This window comes from Oncorhynchus mykiss, chromosome 19 (genome assembly GCF_057628025.1).
Source record: "Oncorhynchus mykiss isolate SJ-2025 chromosome 19, ASM5762802v1, whole genome shotgun sequence".
Taxonomy (NCBI): Eukaryota; Metazoa; Chordata; class Actinopteri; order Salmoniformes; family Salmonidae; genus Oncorhynchus; species Oncorhynchus mykiss.
This window is the reverse complement of record NC_143040.1, coordinates 7,119,437-7,134,130: the sequence shown is the minus strand read 5'-3', so window position 1 is coordinate 7,134,130 and position 14,694 is coordinate 7,119,437. Positions and strand designations below refer to the sequence as shown.

Here is a 14,694-nt window from a genome sequence, read left to right as displayed (position 1 = left end):
ACTGGGAGAGGGAGGGAGGAGGGGACCTATATTAACAGGTTAGACTGGGAGAGGGAGGGGGCCTATATTAACAGGTTAGACTGGGGGGGGGGGGGGGGGGGCCTGTGTTGAGGGTTATGATATAAAATGCTAACCTCCCTGGTTATTGTTATGGTGAGAGGTTAGCATGTCTTGAGGGGAGTTATGATATAAAATGCTAACCTCCCTGGTTATTGTAATGGTGAGAGGTTAGCATGTCTTGAGGGGAGTTATGATATAAAATGCTAACCTCCCTGGTTATTGTAATGGTGAGAGGTTAGCATGTCTTGAGGGGAGTTATGATATAAAATGCTAACCTCCCTGGTTATTGTAATGGTGAGAGGTTAGCATGTCTTGGAGGGGTTATGATATAAAATCCTAACCTTCCTGGTTATTGTAATGGTGAGAGGTTAGCATGTCTTGGAGGGGTTATGATATAAAATGCTAACCTCCCTGGTTATTGTAATGGTGAGAGGTCCCATAGGGTGGCGCACAATTGGCCCAGCGTTGTCCGGGTTTGGCCGTCATTGTAAATAAGAATTTGTTCTTAACTGACTTTTCTAGTTAAATGAAAACTATTTTTAAAATTAATATATTAACTCTCTCTCTCCAACAGGCCTCTGTCCCAGTCTCCTATATATTAACTCTCTCTCTCCAACAGGCCTCAGTCCCAGTCTCCTATATATAAACTCTCTCTCTCTCCAACAGGCCTCAGTCCCAGTCTCCTATATATTAACTCTCTCTCTCCAACAGGCCTCAGTCCCAGTCTCCTATATATTAACTCTCTCTCTCCAACAGGCCTCAGTCCCAGTCTCCTATATATTAACTCTCTCTCTCCAACAGGCCTCAGTCCCAGTCTCCTATATATTAACTCTCTCTCTCCAACAGGCCTCAGTCCCAGTCTCCTATATATTAACTCTCTCTCTCCAACAGGCCTCAGTCCCAGTCTCCTATATATTAACTCTCTCTCTCCAACAGGCCTCAGTCCCAATCTCCTATATATAAACTCTCTCTCTCTCTCTCCTTAACAGGCCTCAGTCCCAGTCTCCTATATATAAACTCTCTCTCTCTCCAACAGGCCTCAGTCCCAGTCTCCTATATATTAACTCTCTCTCTCCAACAGGCCTCAGTCCCAGTCTCCTATATATTAACCCTCTCTCTCCAACAGGCCTCAGTCCCAGTCTCCTATATATAAACTCTCTCTCTCTCTCCAACAGGCCTCAGTCCCAGTCTCCTATATATTAACTCTCTCTCTCCAACAGGCCTCAGTCCCAGTCTCCTATATATTAACCCTCTCTCTCCAACAGGCCTCAGTCCCAGTCTCCTATATATGAACTCTCTCTCTCTCTCTCCAACAGGCCTCAGTCCCAGTCTCCTATATATTAACTCTCTCTCTCCAACAGGCCTCAGTCCCAGTCTCCTATATATTAACCCTCTCTCTCTCTCTCCAACAGGCCTCAGTCCCAGTCTCCTATACGGTGACTCCTGTCCCTTCTCATCATGGTCTGGTAGCTCCTCTGTATACAGGACAGCACCTCCCTCCTGTCTGTTCCTCTCAACAACAGATCCCAGCATGCAGTGTGGTCTTCAGTACAGGACAACACTACCACCCTGTGAGTAGAGACAATAGTGTGTGTGTGTGTGTGTGTGGTCTTCAGTACAGGACAACACTACCACCCTGTGAGTAGAGACAGTAGTGTGTGTGTATGTGTGTGTGGTCTTCAGTACAACACTACCACCCTGTGAGTAGAGACCGTAGTGTGTGTGTGGTCTTCAGGACAACACTACTATCCTGTGAGTAGAGAAAGTAGTGTGTGTGTGGTCTTCAGTACAACACTACCACCCTGTGAGTAGAGACAGTAGTGTGTGTGTGGTCTTCAGTACAACACTACCATCCTGTGAGTAGAGACCGTAGTGTGTGTGTGGTCTTCAGGACAACACTACTATCCTGTGAGTAGAGACAGTAGTGTGTGTGTGGTCTTCAGTACAACACTACCACCCTGTGAGTAGAGACAGTAGTGTGTGTGTGTGTGGTCTACAGGACAACACTACCACCCTGTGAGTAGAGACAGTAGTGTGTGTGTGTGTGGTCGTCAGGACAACACTACCACCCTGTGAGTAGAGACAGTAGTGTGTGTGTGTGTGTGTGGTCGTCAGGACAACACTACCACCCTGTGAGTAGAGACAGTAGTGCGTGTGTGGTCGTCAGGACAACACTACCACCCTGTGAGTAGAGACGGTAGTGTGTGTGTGTGTGTGGTCGTCAGGACAACACTACCACCCTGTGAGTAGAGACAGTAGTGTGTGTGTGTGTGTGTGTGGTCTACAGGACAACACTACCACCCTGTGAGTAGAGACAGTAGTGTGTGTGTGTGTGTGTGTGGTCGTCACGACAACACTACCACCCTGTGAGTAGAGACAGTAGTGTGTGTGGTCGTCAGGACAACACTACCACCCTGTGAGTAGAGACGGTAGTGTGTGTGTGTGTGTGGTCGTCAGGACAACACTACCACCCTGTGAGTAGAGACAGTAGTGTGTGTGTGTGGTCGTCAGGACAACACTACCACCCTGTGAGTAGAGACAGTAGTGTGTGTGTGGTCGTCAGGACAACACTACCACCCTGTGAGTAGAGACAGTAGTGTGTGTGTGTGGTCGTCAGGACAACACTACCACCCTGTGAGTAGAGACAGGTGTGTGTGTGTGTGTGTGTGTGTGTGTGTGTGTGTGTGTGTGTGTGTGTGTGTGGTCGTCAGGACAACACTACCACCCTGTGAGTAGAGACAGTAGTGTGTGTGTGGTCGTCAGGACAACACTACCACCCTGTGAGTAGAGACAGTAGTGTGGGTGTGGTCGTCATGACAACACTACCACCCTGTGAGTAGAGATAGTAGTGTGTGTGTGGTTTTCAGGACAACACCACCACCCTGTGAGTAGAGACAGTAGTGTGTGTGTGTGTGGTCGTCAGGACAACACTACCATCCTGTGAGTAGAGACAGTAGTGTGTGTGTGGTCGTCAGGACAACACTACCACCCTGTGAGTAGAGACAGTAGTGTGTGTGTGTGTGTGTGTGGTCGTCAGGACAACACTACCACCCTGTGAGTAAAGACAGTAGTGTGTGTGTGTGTGTGTGGTCGTCAGGACAACACTACCACCCTGTGAGTAGAGATAGTAGTGTGTGTGTGTGTGTGTGTGTGGTTTTCAGGACAACACTACCACCCTGTGAGTAGAGACAGTAGTGTGTGTGTGTGTGGTCGTCAGGACAACACTACCATCCTGTGAGTAGAGACAGTAGTGTGTGTGTGGTCGTCAGGACAACACTACCACCCTGTGAGTAGAGACAGTAGTGTGTGTGTGTGTGTGGTCGTCAGGACAACACTACCATCCTGTGAGTAGAGACAGTAGTGTGTATGTGGTCGTCAGGACAACACTACCACCCTGTGAGTAGAGACAGTAGTGTGTGTGTGTGTGTGTGTGTGTGTGTGGTCGTCAGGACAACACTACCACCCTGTGAGTAAAGACAGTAGTGTGTGTGTGTGTGGTCGTCAGGACAACACTACCACCCTGTGAGTAAAGACAGTAGTGTGTGTGGTCGTCAGGACAACACTACCACCCTGTGAGTAGAGACAGTAGTGTGTGTGTGGTCGTCAGGACAACACTACCACCCTGTGAGTAGAGACAGTAGTGTGTGTGTGTGGTCGTCAGGACAACACTACCACCCTGTGAGTAGAGACAGTAGTGTGTGTGTGTGTGTGTGTGTTTGTGTGTGTGTGTGTGTGGTCGTCAGGACAACACTACCACCCTGTGAGTAGAGACAGTAGTGTGTGTGTGGTCGTCAGGACAACACTACCACCCTGTGAGTAGAGACAGTAGTGTGGGTGTGGTCGTCATGACAACACTACCACCCTGTGAGTAGAGATAGTAGTGTGTGTGTGGTTTTCAGGACAACACCACCACCCTGTGAGTAGAGACAGTAGTGTGTGTGTGTGTGGTCGTCAGGACAACACTACCATCCTGTGAGTAGAGACAGTAGTGTGTGTGTGGTCGTCAGGACAACACTACCACCCTGTGAGTAGAGACAGTAGTGTGTGTGTGTGTGGTCGTCAGGACAACACTACCACCCTGTGAGTAAAGACAGTAGTGTGTGTGTGTGTGTGTGGTCGTCAGGACAACACTACCACCCTGTGAGTAGAGATAGTAGTGTGTGTGTGTGTGTGTGTGTGGTTTTCAGGACAACACTACCACCCTGTGAGTAGAGACAGTAGTGTGTGTGTGTGTGGTCGTCAGGACAACACTACCATCCTGTGAGTAGAGACAGTAGTGTGTGTGTGGTCGTCAGGACAACACTACCACCCTGTGAGTAGAGACAGTAGTGTGTGTGTGTGTGTGTGGTCGTCAGGACAACACTACCATCCTGTGAGTAGAGACAGTAGTGTGTATGTGGTCGTCAGGACAACACTACCACCCTGTGAGTAGAGACAGTAGTGTGTGTGTGTGTGTGTGTGTGTGGTCGTCAGGACAACACTACCACCCTGTGAGTAAAGACAGTAGTGTGTGTGTGTGTGGTCGTCAGGACAACACTACCACCCTGTGAGTAAAGACAGTAGTGTGTGTGGTCGTCAGGACAACACTACCACCCTGTGAGTAGAGACAGTAGTGTGTGTGTGTGTGTGGTCGTCAGGACAACACTACCATCCTGTGAGTAGAGACAGTAGTGTGTGTGTGTGTGTGTGTGGTCGTCAGGACAACACTACCACCCTGTGAGTAGAGACAGTAGTGTGTGTGTGTGTGTGTGTGTGTGGTCGTCAGGATAACACTACCACCCTGTGAGTAGAGACAGTAGTGTGTGTGTGGTCGTCAGGACAACACTACCACCCTGTGAGTAGAGACAGTAGTGTGGGTGTGGTCGTCATGACAACACTACCACCCTGTGAGTAGAGATAGTAGTGTGTGTGTGGTTTTCAGGACAACACCACCACCCTGTGAGTAGAGACAGTAGTGTGTGTGTGTGTGGTCGTCAGGACAACACTACCATCCTGTGAGTAGAGACAGTAGTGTGTGTGTGGTCGTCAGGACAACACTACCACCCTGTGAGTAGAGACAGTAGTGTGTGTGTGTGTGGTCGTCAGGACAACACTACCACCCTGTGAGTAAAGACAGTAGTGTGTGTGGTCGTCAGGACAACACTACCACCCTGTGAGTAGAGATAGTAGTGTGTGTGTGTGTGTGTGTGTGGTTTTCAGGACAACACTACCACCCTGTGAGTAGAGACAGTAGTGTGTGTGTGTGTGGTCGTCAGGACAACACTACCATCCTGTGAGTAGAGACAGTAGTGTGTGTGTGGTCGTCAGGACAACACTACCACCCTGTGAGTAGAGACAGTAGTGTGTGTGTGTGTGTGTGGTCGTCAGGACAACACTACCATCCTGTGAGTAGAGACAGTAGTGTGTATGTGGTCGTCAGGACAACACTACCACCCTGTGAGTAGAGACAGTAGTGTGTGTGTGTGTGTGTGTGTGTGGTCGTCAGGACAACACTACCACCCTGTGAGTAAAGACAGTAGTGTGTGTGTGTGTGGTCGTCAGGACAACACTACCACCCTGTGAGTAAAGACAGTAGTGTGTGTGGTCGTCAGGACAACACTACCACCCTGTGAGTAGAGACAGTAGTGTGTGTGTGTGTGTGGTCGTCAGGACAACACTACCATCCTGTGAGTAGAGACAGTAGTGTGTGTGTGTGTGTGTGGTCGTCAGGACAACACTACCACCCTGTGAGTAGAGACAGTAGTGTGTGTGTGTGTGTGTGTGTGTGGTCGTCAGGATAACACTACCACCCTGTGAGTAGAGACAGTAGTGTGTGTGTGGTCGTCAGGACAACACTACCACCCTGTGAGTAGAGACAGTAGTGTGTGTGTGGTCGTCAGGACAACACTACCACCCTGTGAGTAGAGACAGTAGTGTGTGTGTGTGTGTGGTCGTCAGGACAACACTACCACCCTGTGAGTAGAGACAGTAGTGTGTGTGTGGTCGTCAGAACAACACTACCACCCTGTGAGTAGAGACAGTAGTGTGTGTGGTCGTCAGGACAACACTACCACCCTGTGAGTAGAGACAGTAGTGTGTGTGTGTGTGGTCGTCAGGACAACACTACCACCCTGTGAGTAGAGACAGTAGTGTGTGTGTGGTCGTCAGGACAACACTACCACCCTGTGAGTAGAGACAGTAGTGTGTGTGTGTGTGTGTGGTCGTCAGGACAACACTACCAGCCTGTGAGTAGAGACAGTAGTGTGTGTGTGTGCGGTCGTCAGGACAACACTACCACCCTGTGAGTAGAGACAGTAGTGTGTGTGTGGTCGTCAGGACAACACTACCACCCTGTGAGTAGAGACAGTAGTGTGTGTGTGGTCGTCAGGACAACACTACCACCCTGTGAGTAGAGACAGTAGTGTGTGTGTGTGGTCGTCAGGACAACACTACCACCCTGTGAGTAGAGACAGTAGTGTGTGTGTGTATGGTCGTCAGGACAACACTACCACCCTGTGAGTAGAGACAGTAGTGTGTGTGTGTGGTCGTCAGGACAACACTACCACCCTGTGAGTAGAGACAGTAGTGTGTGTGTGGTCGTCAGGACAACACTACCACCCTGTGAGTAGAGACAGTAGTGTGTGTGTGGTCGTCAGGACAACACTACCACCCTGTGAGTAGAGACAGTAGTGTGTGTGTGTGTGGTCGTCAGGACAACACTACCACCCTGTGAGTAGAGACAGTAGTGTGTGTGGTCGTCAGGACAACACTACCACCCTGTGAGTAGAGACAGTAGTGTGTGTGTGTGGTCGTCAGGACAACACTACCACCCTGTGAGTAGAGACAGTAGTGTGTGTGTGTGTGTGGTCGTCAGGACAACACTACCACCCTGTGAGTAGAGACAGTAGTGTGTGTGTGGTCGTCAGGACAACACTACCACCCTGTGAGTAGAGACAGTAGTGTGTGTGTGTGTGGTCGTCAGGACAACACTACCACCCTGTGAGTAGAGACAGTAGTGTGTGTGTGGTCGTCAGGACAACACTACCACCCTGTGAGTAGAGACAGTAGTGTGTGTGTGTGTGGTCGTCAGGACAACACTACCACCCTGTGAGTAGAGACAGTAGTGTGTGTGGTCGTCAGGACAACACTACCACCCTGTGAGTAGAGACAGTAGTGTGTGTGTGTGGTCGTCAGGACAACACTACCACCCTGTGAGTAGAGACAGTAGTGTGTGTGTGTGTGGTCGTCAGGACAACACTACCACCCTGTGAGTAGAGACAGTAGTGTGTGTGTGGTCGTCAGGACAACACTACCACCCTGTGAGTAGAGACAGTAGTGTGTGTGTGTGTGGTCGTCAGGACAACACTACCACCCTGTGAGTAGAGACAGTAGTGTGTGTGTGGTCGTCAGGACAACACTACCACCCTGTGAGTAGAGACAGTAGTGTGTGTGTGTGTGTGGTCGTCAGGACAACACTACCACCCTGTGAGTAGAGACAGTAGTGTGTGTGTGTGTGGTCGTCAGGACAACACTACCACCCTGTGAGTAGAGACAGTAGTGTGTGTGTGGTCGTCAGGACAACACTACCACCCTGTGAGTAGAGACAGTAGTGTGTGTGTGGTCGTCAGGACAACACTACCACCCTGTGAGTAGAGACAGTAGTGTGTGTGTGTGTGGTCGTCAGGACAACACTACCACCCTGTGAGTAGAGACAGTAGTGTGTGTGTGTGTGTATGGTCGTCAGGACAACACTACCACCCTGTGAGTAGAGACAGTAGTGTGTGTGTGTGGTCGTCAGGACAACACTACCACCCTGTGAGTAGAGACAGTAGTGTGTGTGTGTGTGGTCGTCAGGACAACACTACCACCCTGTGAGTAGAGACAGTAGTGTGTGTGTGTGGTCGTCAGGACAACACCACCACCCTGTGAGTAGAGACAGTAGTGTGTGTGTGGTCGTCAGGACAACACTACCACCCTGTGAGTAGAGACAGTAGTGTGTGTGTGGTCGTCAGGACAACACTACCACCCTGTGTCTTAACGCCAGTCCTTGAATTGGTTCTCCTGGGTCATGTTCAAGAGGCCACAACATTTCAGCTACAAATAACTAGTCTGGTTACCAGTCAGCTATCATACCAGTCTGTCTACCTATCATACCTGTCTGTCTACCTATCATACCTGTCTGTCTACCTATCATACCTGTCTGTCTACCTATCATACCTGTCTGTCTACCTATCATACCAGTCTGTCTACCTATCATACCAGTCTGTCTACCTATCATACCAGTCTGTCTACCTATCATACCAGTCTGTCTACCTATCATACCAGTCTGTCTACCTATCATACCAGTCTGTCTACCTATCATACCAGTCTGTCTACCTATCATACCAGTCTGTCTACCTATCATACCAGTCTGTCTACCTATCATACCAGTCTGTCTACCTATCATACCAGTCTGTCTACCTATCATACCAGTCTGTCTACCTATCATACCAGTCTGTCTACCTATCATACCTGTCTGTCTACCTATCATACCTGTCTGTCTACCTATCATACCTGTCTGTCTACCTATCATACCTGTCTGTCTACCTATCATTATACTCCTTGGTCTAGTCTGGTTACCAGTCAGCTATCATACCAGTCTGTCTACCTATCATACCAGTCTGTCTACCTATCATACCTGTCTGTCTACCTATCATACCTGTCTGTCTACCTATCATACCAGTCTGTCTACCTATCATACCAGTCTGTCTACCTATCATACCAGTCTGTCTACCTATCATACCTGTCTGTCTACCTATCATTCCTGTCTGTCTACCTATCATACCTGTCTGTCTACCTATCATACCTGTCTGTCTACCTATCATACCTGTCTGTCTACCTATCATTCTACTCCTTGGTCTAGTCTGGTACCAGTCAGCTATCATACCACTCCTTGGTCTAGTCTGGTACCAGTCTGCTATCATACCAGTCTGTCTACCTATCATTCCACTCCTTGGTCTAGTCTGGTACCAGTCAGCTATCATACCACTCCTTGGTCTAGTCTGGTACCAGTCTGCTATCATACCAGTCTGTCTACCTATCATTCCACTCCTTGGTCTAGTCTGGTACCAGTCTGCTATCATTCCACTCCTTGGTCTAGTCTGGTACCAGTCTGCTATCATACCAGTCTGTCTACCTATCATTCCACTCATTGGTCTAGTCTGGTACCAGTCTGCTATCATTCCACTCCTTGGTCTAGTCTGGTACCTCTGAGACTATCACAGTGCAGGTGCATTTATACGGAGACTTGATTACACACAGGTGGATTGTATTTATCATCATTAGTCATTTAGGTTAACATTGGATCATTCAGAGATCCTCACTGAACTTCTGGAGAGAGTTTGCTGCACTGAAAGTAAAGGGGCTGAATAATTTTGCACGCCCAATTTTTCAGTTTTTGATTTGTTAAAAAAGTTTGAAATATCCAATAAATGTCGTTCCACTTCATGATTGTGCCCCACTTGTTGTTGATTCTTCACAAAAAAATACAGTTTTATATCTTTATGTTTGAAGCCTGAAATGTGGCAAAAGGTCGCAAAGTTCAAGGGGGCCGAATACTTTCGCAAGGCACTGTATCATTCCACTCCTTGGTCTAGTCTGGTACCAGTCTGCTATCATACCAGTCTGTCTACCTATCATTCCACTCCTTGGTCTAGTCTGGTACCAGTCTGCTATCATTCCAGTCTGTCTACCTATCATTCCACTCCTTGGTCTAGTCTGGTACCAGTCAGCGATCATTCCACTCCTTGGTCTAGTCTGGTACCAGTCTGCTATCATACCAGTCTGTCTACCTATCATTCCACTCCTTGGTCTAGTCTGGTACCAGTCTGCTATCATACCAGTCTGTCTACCTATCATTCTACTCCTTGGTCTAGTCTGGTACCAGTCTGCTATCATACCAGTCTGTCTACCTATCATTCTACTCCTTGGTCTAGTCTGGTACCAGTCTGCTATCATACCAGTCTGTCTACCTATCATTCCACTCCTTGGTCTAGTCTGGTACCAGTCAGCGATCATTCCACTCCTTGGTCTAGTCTGGTACCAGTCTGCTATCATACCAGTCTGTCTACCTATCATTCCACTCCTTGGTCTAGTCTGGTACCAGTCAGCTATCATACCAGTCTGTCTACCTATCATTCCACTCCTTGGTCTAGTCTGGATACCAGTCTGTCTAGCTATCATTCCACTCCTTGGTCTAGTCTGGATACCAGTCTGTCTAGCTATCATTCCACTCCTTGGTCTAGTCTGGTACCAGTCAGCTATCATTCCACTCCTTGGTCTAGTCTGGTACCAGTCAGCTATCATTCCACTCCTTGGTTCTAGTCTTGGTACCAGTCTGACTAGCTATCATTCCACTCCACCGTCCCCTGGTGTAATGATGTTGCTATGCTTGTTGGTGTTTCCTGTCCTCTGGTGTAATGACGTTGCTATGCTTGTTGGTGTGTGCTGTCCCCTGGTGGCAGAAATAATTAAATGCAGATATGTAATTGTCATTCACAGTAGAATCAGACCTCACTTTCTCTCTCTCTCTCTCTCAGATGCTGGGGGCGTGTTCGGTGCAGCATTTACCAGTGCCCTACTCCTTTCCCTCCCTCCTCTCCAATGATCCTCCTTTCCTCCTCCCCCCTCCCCACCTCTCTCACCACCCCCCTCACCTCCCTCCACCTGGACACTTCCTTCCCTTCCCGACACAACAGTCCAGATCGGTAAGAAACACATCACTCTTGATTTTCATTATAATCAGGGGTTGTATTTATGGCGGTTTCTCCAAGGATCCAATCTAGTTTTTGTTTTTAATGTCCGTGTTTTTCAAAGTACCCACTCTAGTTTGTTTTTTTAATATCATGCAATAGATGTAATGACTCTTCAATACATTCTTATTTACAATGAAGGCTACCCGGTCCAAACCCTCCCCTAACCCGGACGACACTTGGCCAATCGTGTGCCGCCTGACTTTAATTATCATTAGTGAAAGTGACTTGACATAACAGTTAGAGTCCATTATAAACTTTCCCCCCCTGGCCCAGAGAACCCTTGAGACTAGAGAACAAGTTGTAACAGCACATAGTCCCCTTATGTATGCCTATGACCCTTCATAGCCCTTTTAATATGCCTATGACCCTTCATAGCCCTTTTTGTATGCCTATGACCCTTCATAGCCCGTTTATTATGCCTATGACCCTTCATAGCCCTTTTATTATGCCTATGACCCTTCATAGCCCTTTTTGAATGCTTATGACCCTTCATAGCCCTTTTTGTATGCTTATGACCCTACATAACCCTTTGCATCCCTGTCATAGCCGTTGCAGAGGATAGAGAACGAGGTGGAGCTGCTTGGAGAGCACCTGTCTGTGGGAGGGGGGTTCAACTACCCTCATGGAGGACACCACCCCTCCTCCCTGGCCCCCTCCACACCCCTCCAGTTCCTGTCTCATCACGACTCCCTGTCACAGGAGCTGTTCGGAGTGGTAAGACGCCCCCCCCACCCCCCAGTACCTCGCCCACCCCCTCCAGTTCCTGTCTCATCATGACTCCCTATCACAGGATCTGTTCGCACATACCTCATGCTAGCCATCAAAACACCTACCCAAGGGCTGTCTTACCCAGGGGCTGTCTTACCCAGGGGCTGTCTTGCACGGCCACTCGTTTAATTATTTGTATTTAATATGGATCCCCATTAGTTCCTGCCAAGGCAGCAGCTCCTCTTCCTGGGGTTTATTATGGATCCCCATTAGTTCCTGCCAAGGCAGCAGCTCCTCTTCCTGGGGTTTATTATGGATCCCCATTAGTTCCTGCCAAGGCAGCAGCTCCTCTTCCTGGGGTTTATTATGGATCCCCATTAGTTCCTGTCAAGGCAGCAGCTGCTCTTCCTGGGGTTTATTATGGATCCCCATTAGTTCCTGCCAAGGCAGCAGCTACTCTTCCTGGGGTTTATTATGGATCCCCATTTAGTTCCTGTCAAGGCAGCAGCTGCTCTTCCTGGGGTTTATTATGGATCCCCATTAGTTCCTGCCAAGGCAGCAGCTCCTCTTCCTGGGGTTTATTATGGATCCCCATTAGTTCCTGCCAAGGCAGCAGCTACTCTTCCTGGGGTTTATTATGGATCCCCATTAGTTCCTGCCAAGGCAGCAGCTACTCTTCCTGGGGGTTTATTAAGGATCCCCATTAGTTCCTGCCAAGGCAGCAGCTACTCTTCCTGGGGTTTATTATGGATCCACATTAGTTCCTGCCAAGGCAGCAGCTACTCTTCCTGGGGTTTATTATGGATCCCCATTAGTTCCTGCCAAGGCAGCAGCTACTCTTCCTGGGGTTTATTATGGATCCCCATTAGTTCCTGCCAAGGCAGCAGCTACTCTTCCTGGGGGTTTATTAAGGATCCCCATTAGTTCCTGCCAAGGCAGCAGCTACTCTTCCTGGGGTTTATTATGGATCCACATTAGTTCCTGCCAAGGCAGCAGCTACTCTTCCTGGGGTTTATTATGGATCCCCATTAGTTCCTGCCAAGGCAGCAGCTACTCTTCCTGGGGTCCAGCAGAATTAAGGCAGTTATGCATTTTTAAAAACGATACAATGCATTCACAACAGATTTCATAACATGTTACTATAACAGTATGTTACACACACACACACACACACACACAGATGGAGAACAACATGTCCTCACCTCTATGAAGGGTTCTTACCGTTCCTTCCTCTGTCCCTCTCCCAGCCGTACCCCCACTTCATGCCTCGGCGAATCACAGGGCGTCGTTACCGCTCCCAGCAGACCGTGCCCCCGCCCCCCTACCACCCAGGCTTCCTGCCTTACTTCCTGTGAGTACTTCTTCTTCTCTTGTTGTTGTAGCATCACCTGGTATGCAGTAAACGTTGGAACAAATCATGGGTTTATATGGTATAATACAGTGTGATGTTATATTAGGCGTGGTGATCATTTTGTTTATTCAAATGTATCTCCTCTCTCCCCCTCTTCTCTCTCTCCCCTGTCTCTCCATCTCCTGTCTCACAGGTCGATGCTTCCAGTGGGTCCTACAGTCGGTCCTACCATCAGTCTAGAGTTAGATGTGGATGATGGAGAGGTAGAGAACTATGAAGTAAGCTAGCTACATCTATATGGTCTAGTGTAGTGGAGGTAAGCTAGCCACAGAAATAACTATACATCTATATGGTCTAGTGGAGGTAAGCTAGCCACAGAGCTAACTATACATCTATATGGTGTAGTGGAGGTAAGCTAGCCACAGAGCTAACTATACATCTATATGATATAGTGTAGTGGAGGTAAGCTAGCCACAGAGCTAACTATACATCGATATAGTGTAGTGGAGGTAAGCTAGCCACAGAGCTAACTATACATCTATATGGTCTAGTGGAGGTAAGCTAGCCACAGAGCTAACTATACATCTATATGGTCTAGTGGAGGTAAGCTAGCCACAGAGCTAACTATACATCTATATGGTCTAGTGGAGGTAAGCTAGCCACAGAGCTAACTATACATCTATATGGTCTAGTGGAGGTAAGCTAGCCACAGAGCTAACTATATGGTCTAGTCAACTCTAATGTAGTGGAGGTAGTTTTAAGAACTACAGTCTGGTGTTGGCTGAAGCATCTAGCCTCGTGTTAGTTCCAATAGCTAATGCCTAAGGCTTCAGCTCAGTGGGCTAAACGGATTAAAACCTGTTGATTAGTGTGTACATGTACACAATGCAGAACATGATAGTGTCTATCAATCCCAATGCTGTTATGTCCTCAAGGCTGAAAGCACCTAGGGTAGATGGGAGGACAATAGGCTCTTCTCTGACCTTTAACCCCTTCTGTCTGACCTCCAGGCCCTGTTGAACCTAGCAGAGCGTCTGGGCGAAGCTAAACCCAGAGGACTGACCAAGGCTGACATAGAACAACTTCCCTCCTATCGCTTCAACCCCAACAACCACCAATCAGAACAGACACTGTGAGTAGAGTCCCTTCAACCACCAATCAGAACAGACACTGTGAGTTGAGTCCCTTCAACCACCAATCAGAATAGACACTGTGAGTAGAGTCCCTTCAACAACCACCAGTCAGAACAGACACTGTGTGTAGAGTCCCTTCAACAACCACCAATCAGAACAGACACTGTGATTAGAGTCCCTTCAACAACCACCAATCAGAACAGACACTGTGAGTAGAGTCCCTTCAACAACCACCAATCAGAACAGACACTGTGAGTAGTCTTTTCAACAACCACCAATCAGAACACACTGTGAGTAGAGTCCCTTCAACAACCAATCAGAACAGACACTGTGAGTAGAGTCCCTTCAACAACCAATCAGAACAGACACTGTGAGTAGAGTCCCTTCAACAACCAATCAGAACAGACACTGTGAGTAGAGTCCCTTCAACAACCAATCAGAACAGACACTGTGAGTAGAGTCCATTCAACAACCACCAATCAGAACACACTGTGAGTAGAGTCCCTTCAACAGCCACCAATCAGAACAGACACTGTGTAGAGTCCCTTCAACAACCAATCAGAACAGACACTGTGAGTAGAGTCCCTTCAACAGCCACCAATCAGAACAGACACTGTGTAGAGTCCCTTCAACCACCAATCAGAACAGACACTGTGAGTAGAGTCCCTTC

At 48.3% G+C, this 14,694-nt stretch overlaps 1 protein-coding gene across 7 annotated transcripts in view; it reads left to right on the top strand.

Annotated features, from left to right (window-relative positions):
* Positions 1 to 14,694, top strand: part of rnf38 (ring finger protein 38) — a 59,834-nt gene that overhangs the window by 39,644 nt on the left and 5,496 nt on the right. For 4 of the 7 annotated variants that reach the window (XM_090209989.1, XM_090209982.1, XM_090209987.1 and 1 more), the window contains exons 6-11: positions 1,473 to 1,631; positions 10,617 to 10,784; positions 11,379 to 11,546; positions 12,788 to 12,891; positions 13,085 to 13,169; positions 13,902 to 14,023. In XM_090209989.1, coding sequence (XP_090066115.1) covers positions 1,473 to 1,631; positions 10,617 to 10,784; positions 11,379 to 11,546; positions 12,788 to 12,891; positions 13,085 to 13,169; positions 13,902 to 14,023 — 806 coding nt within the window. The other 3 variants (XM_090209990.1, XM_090209986.1, XM_090209991.1) reach the window with 2 other exon arrangements.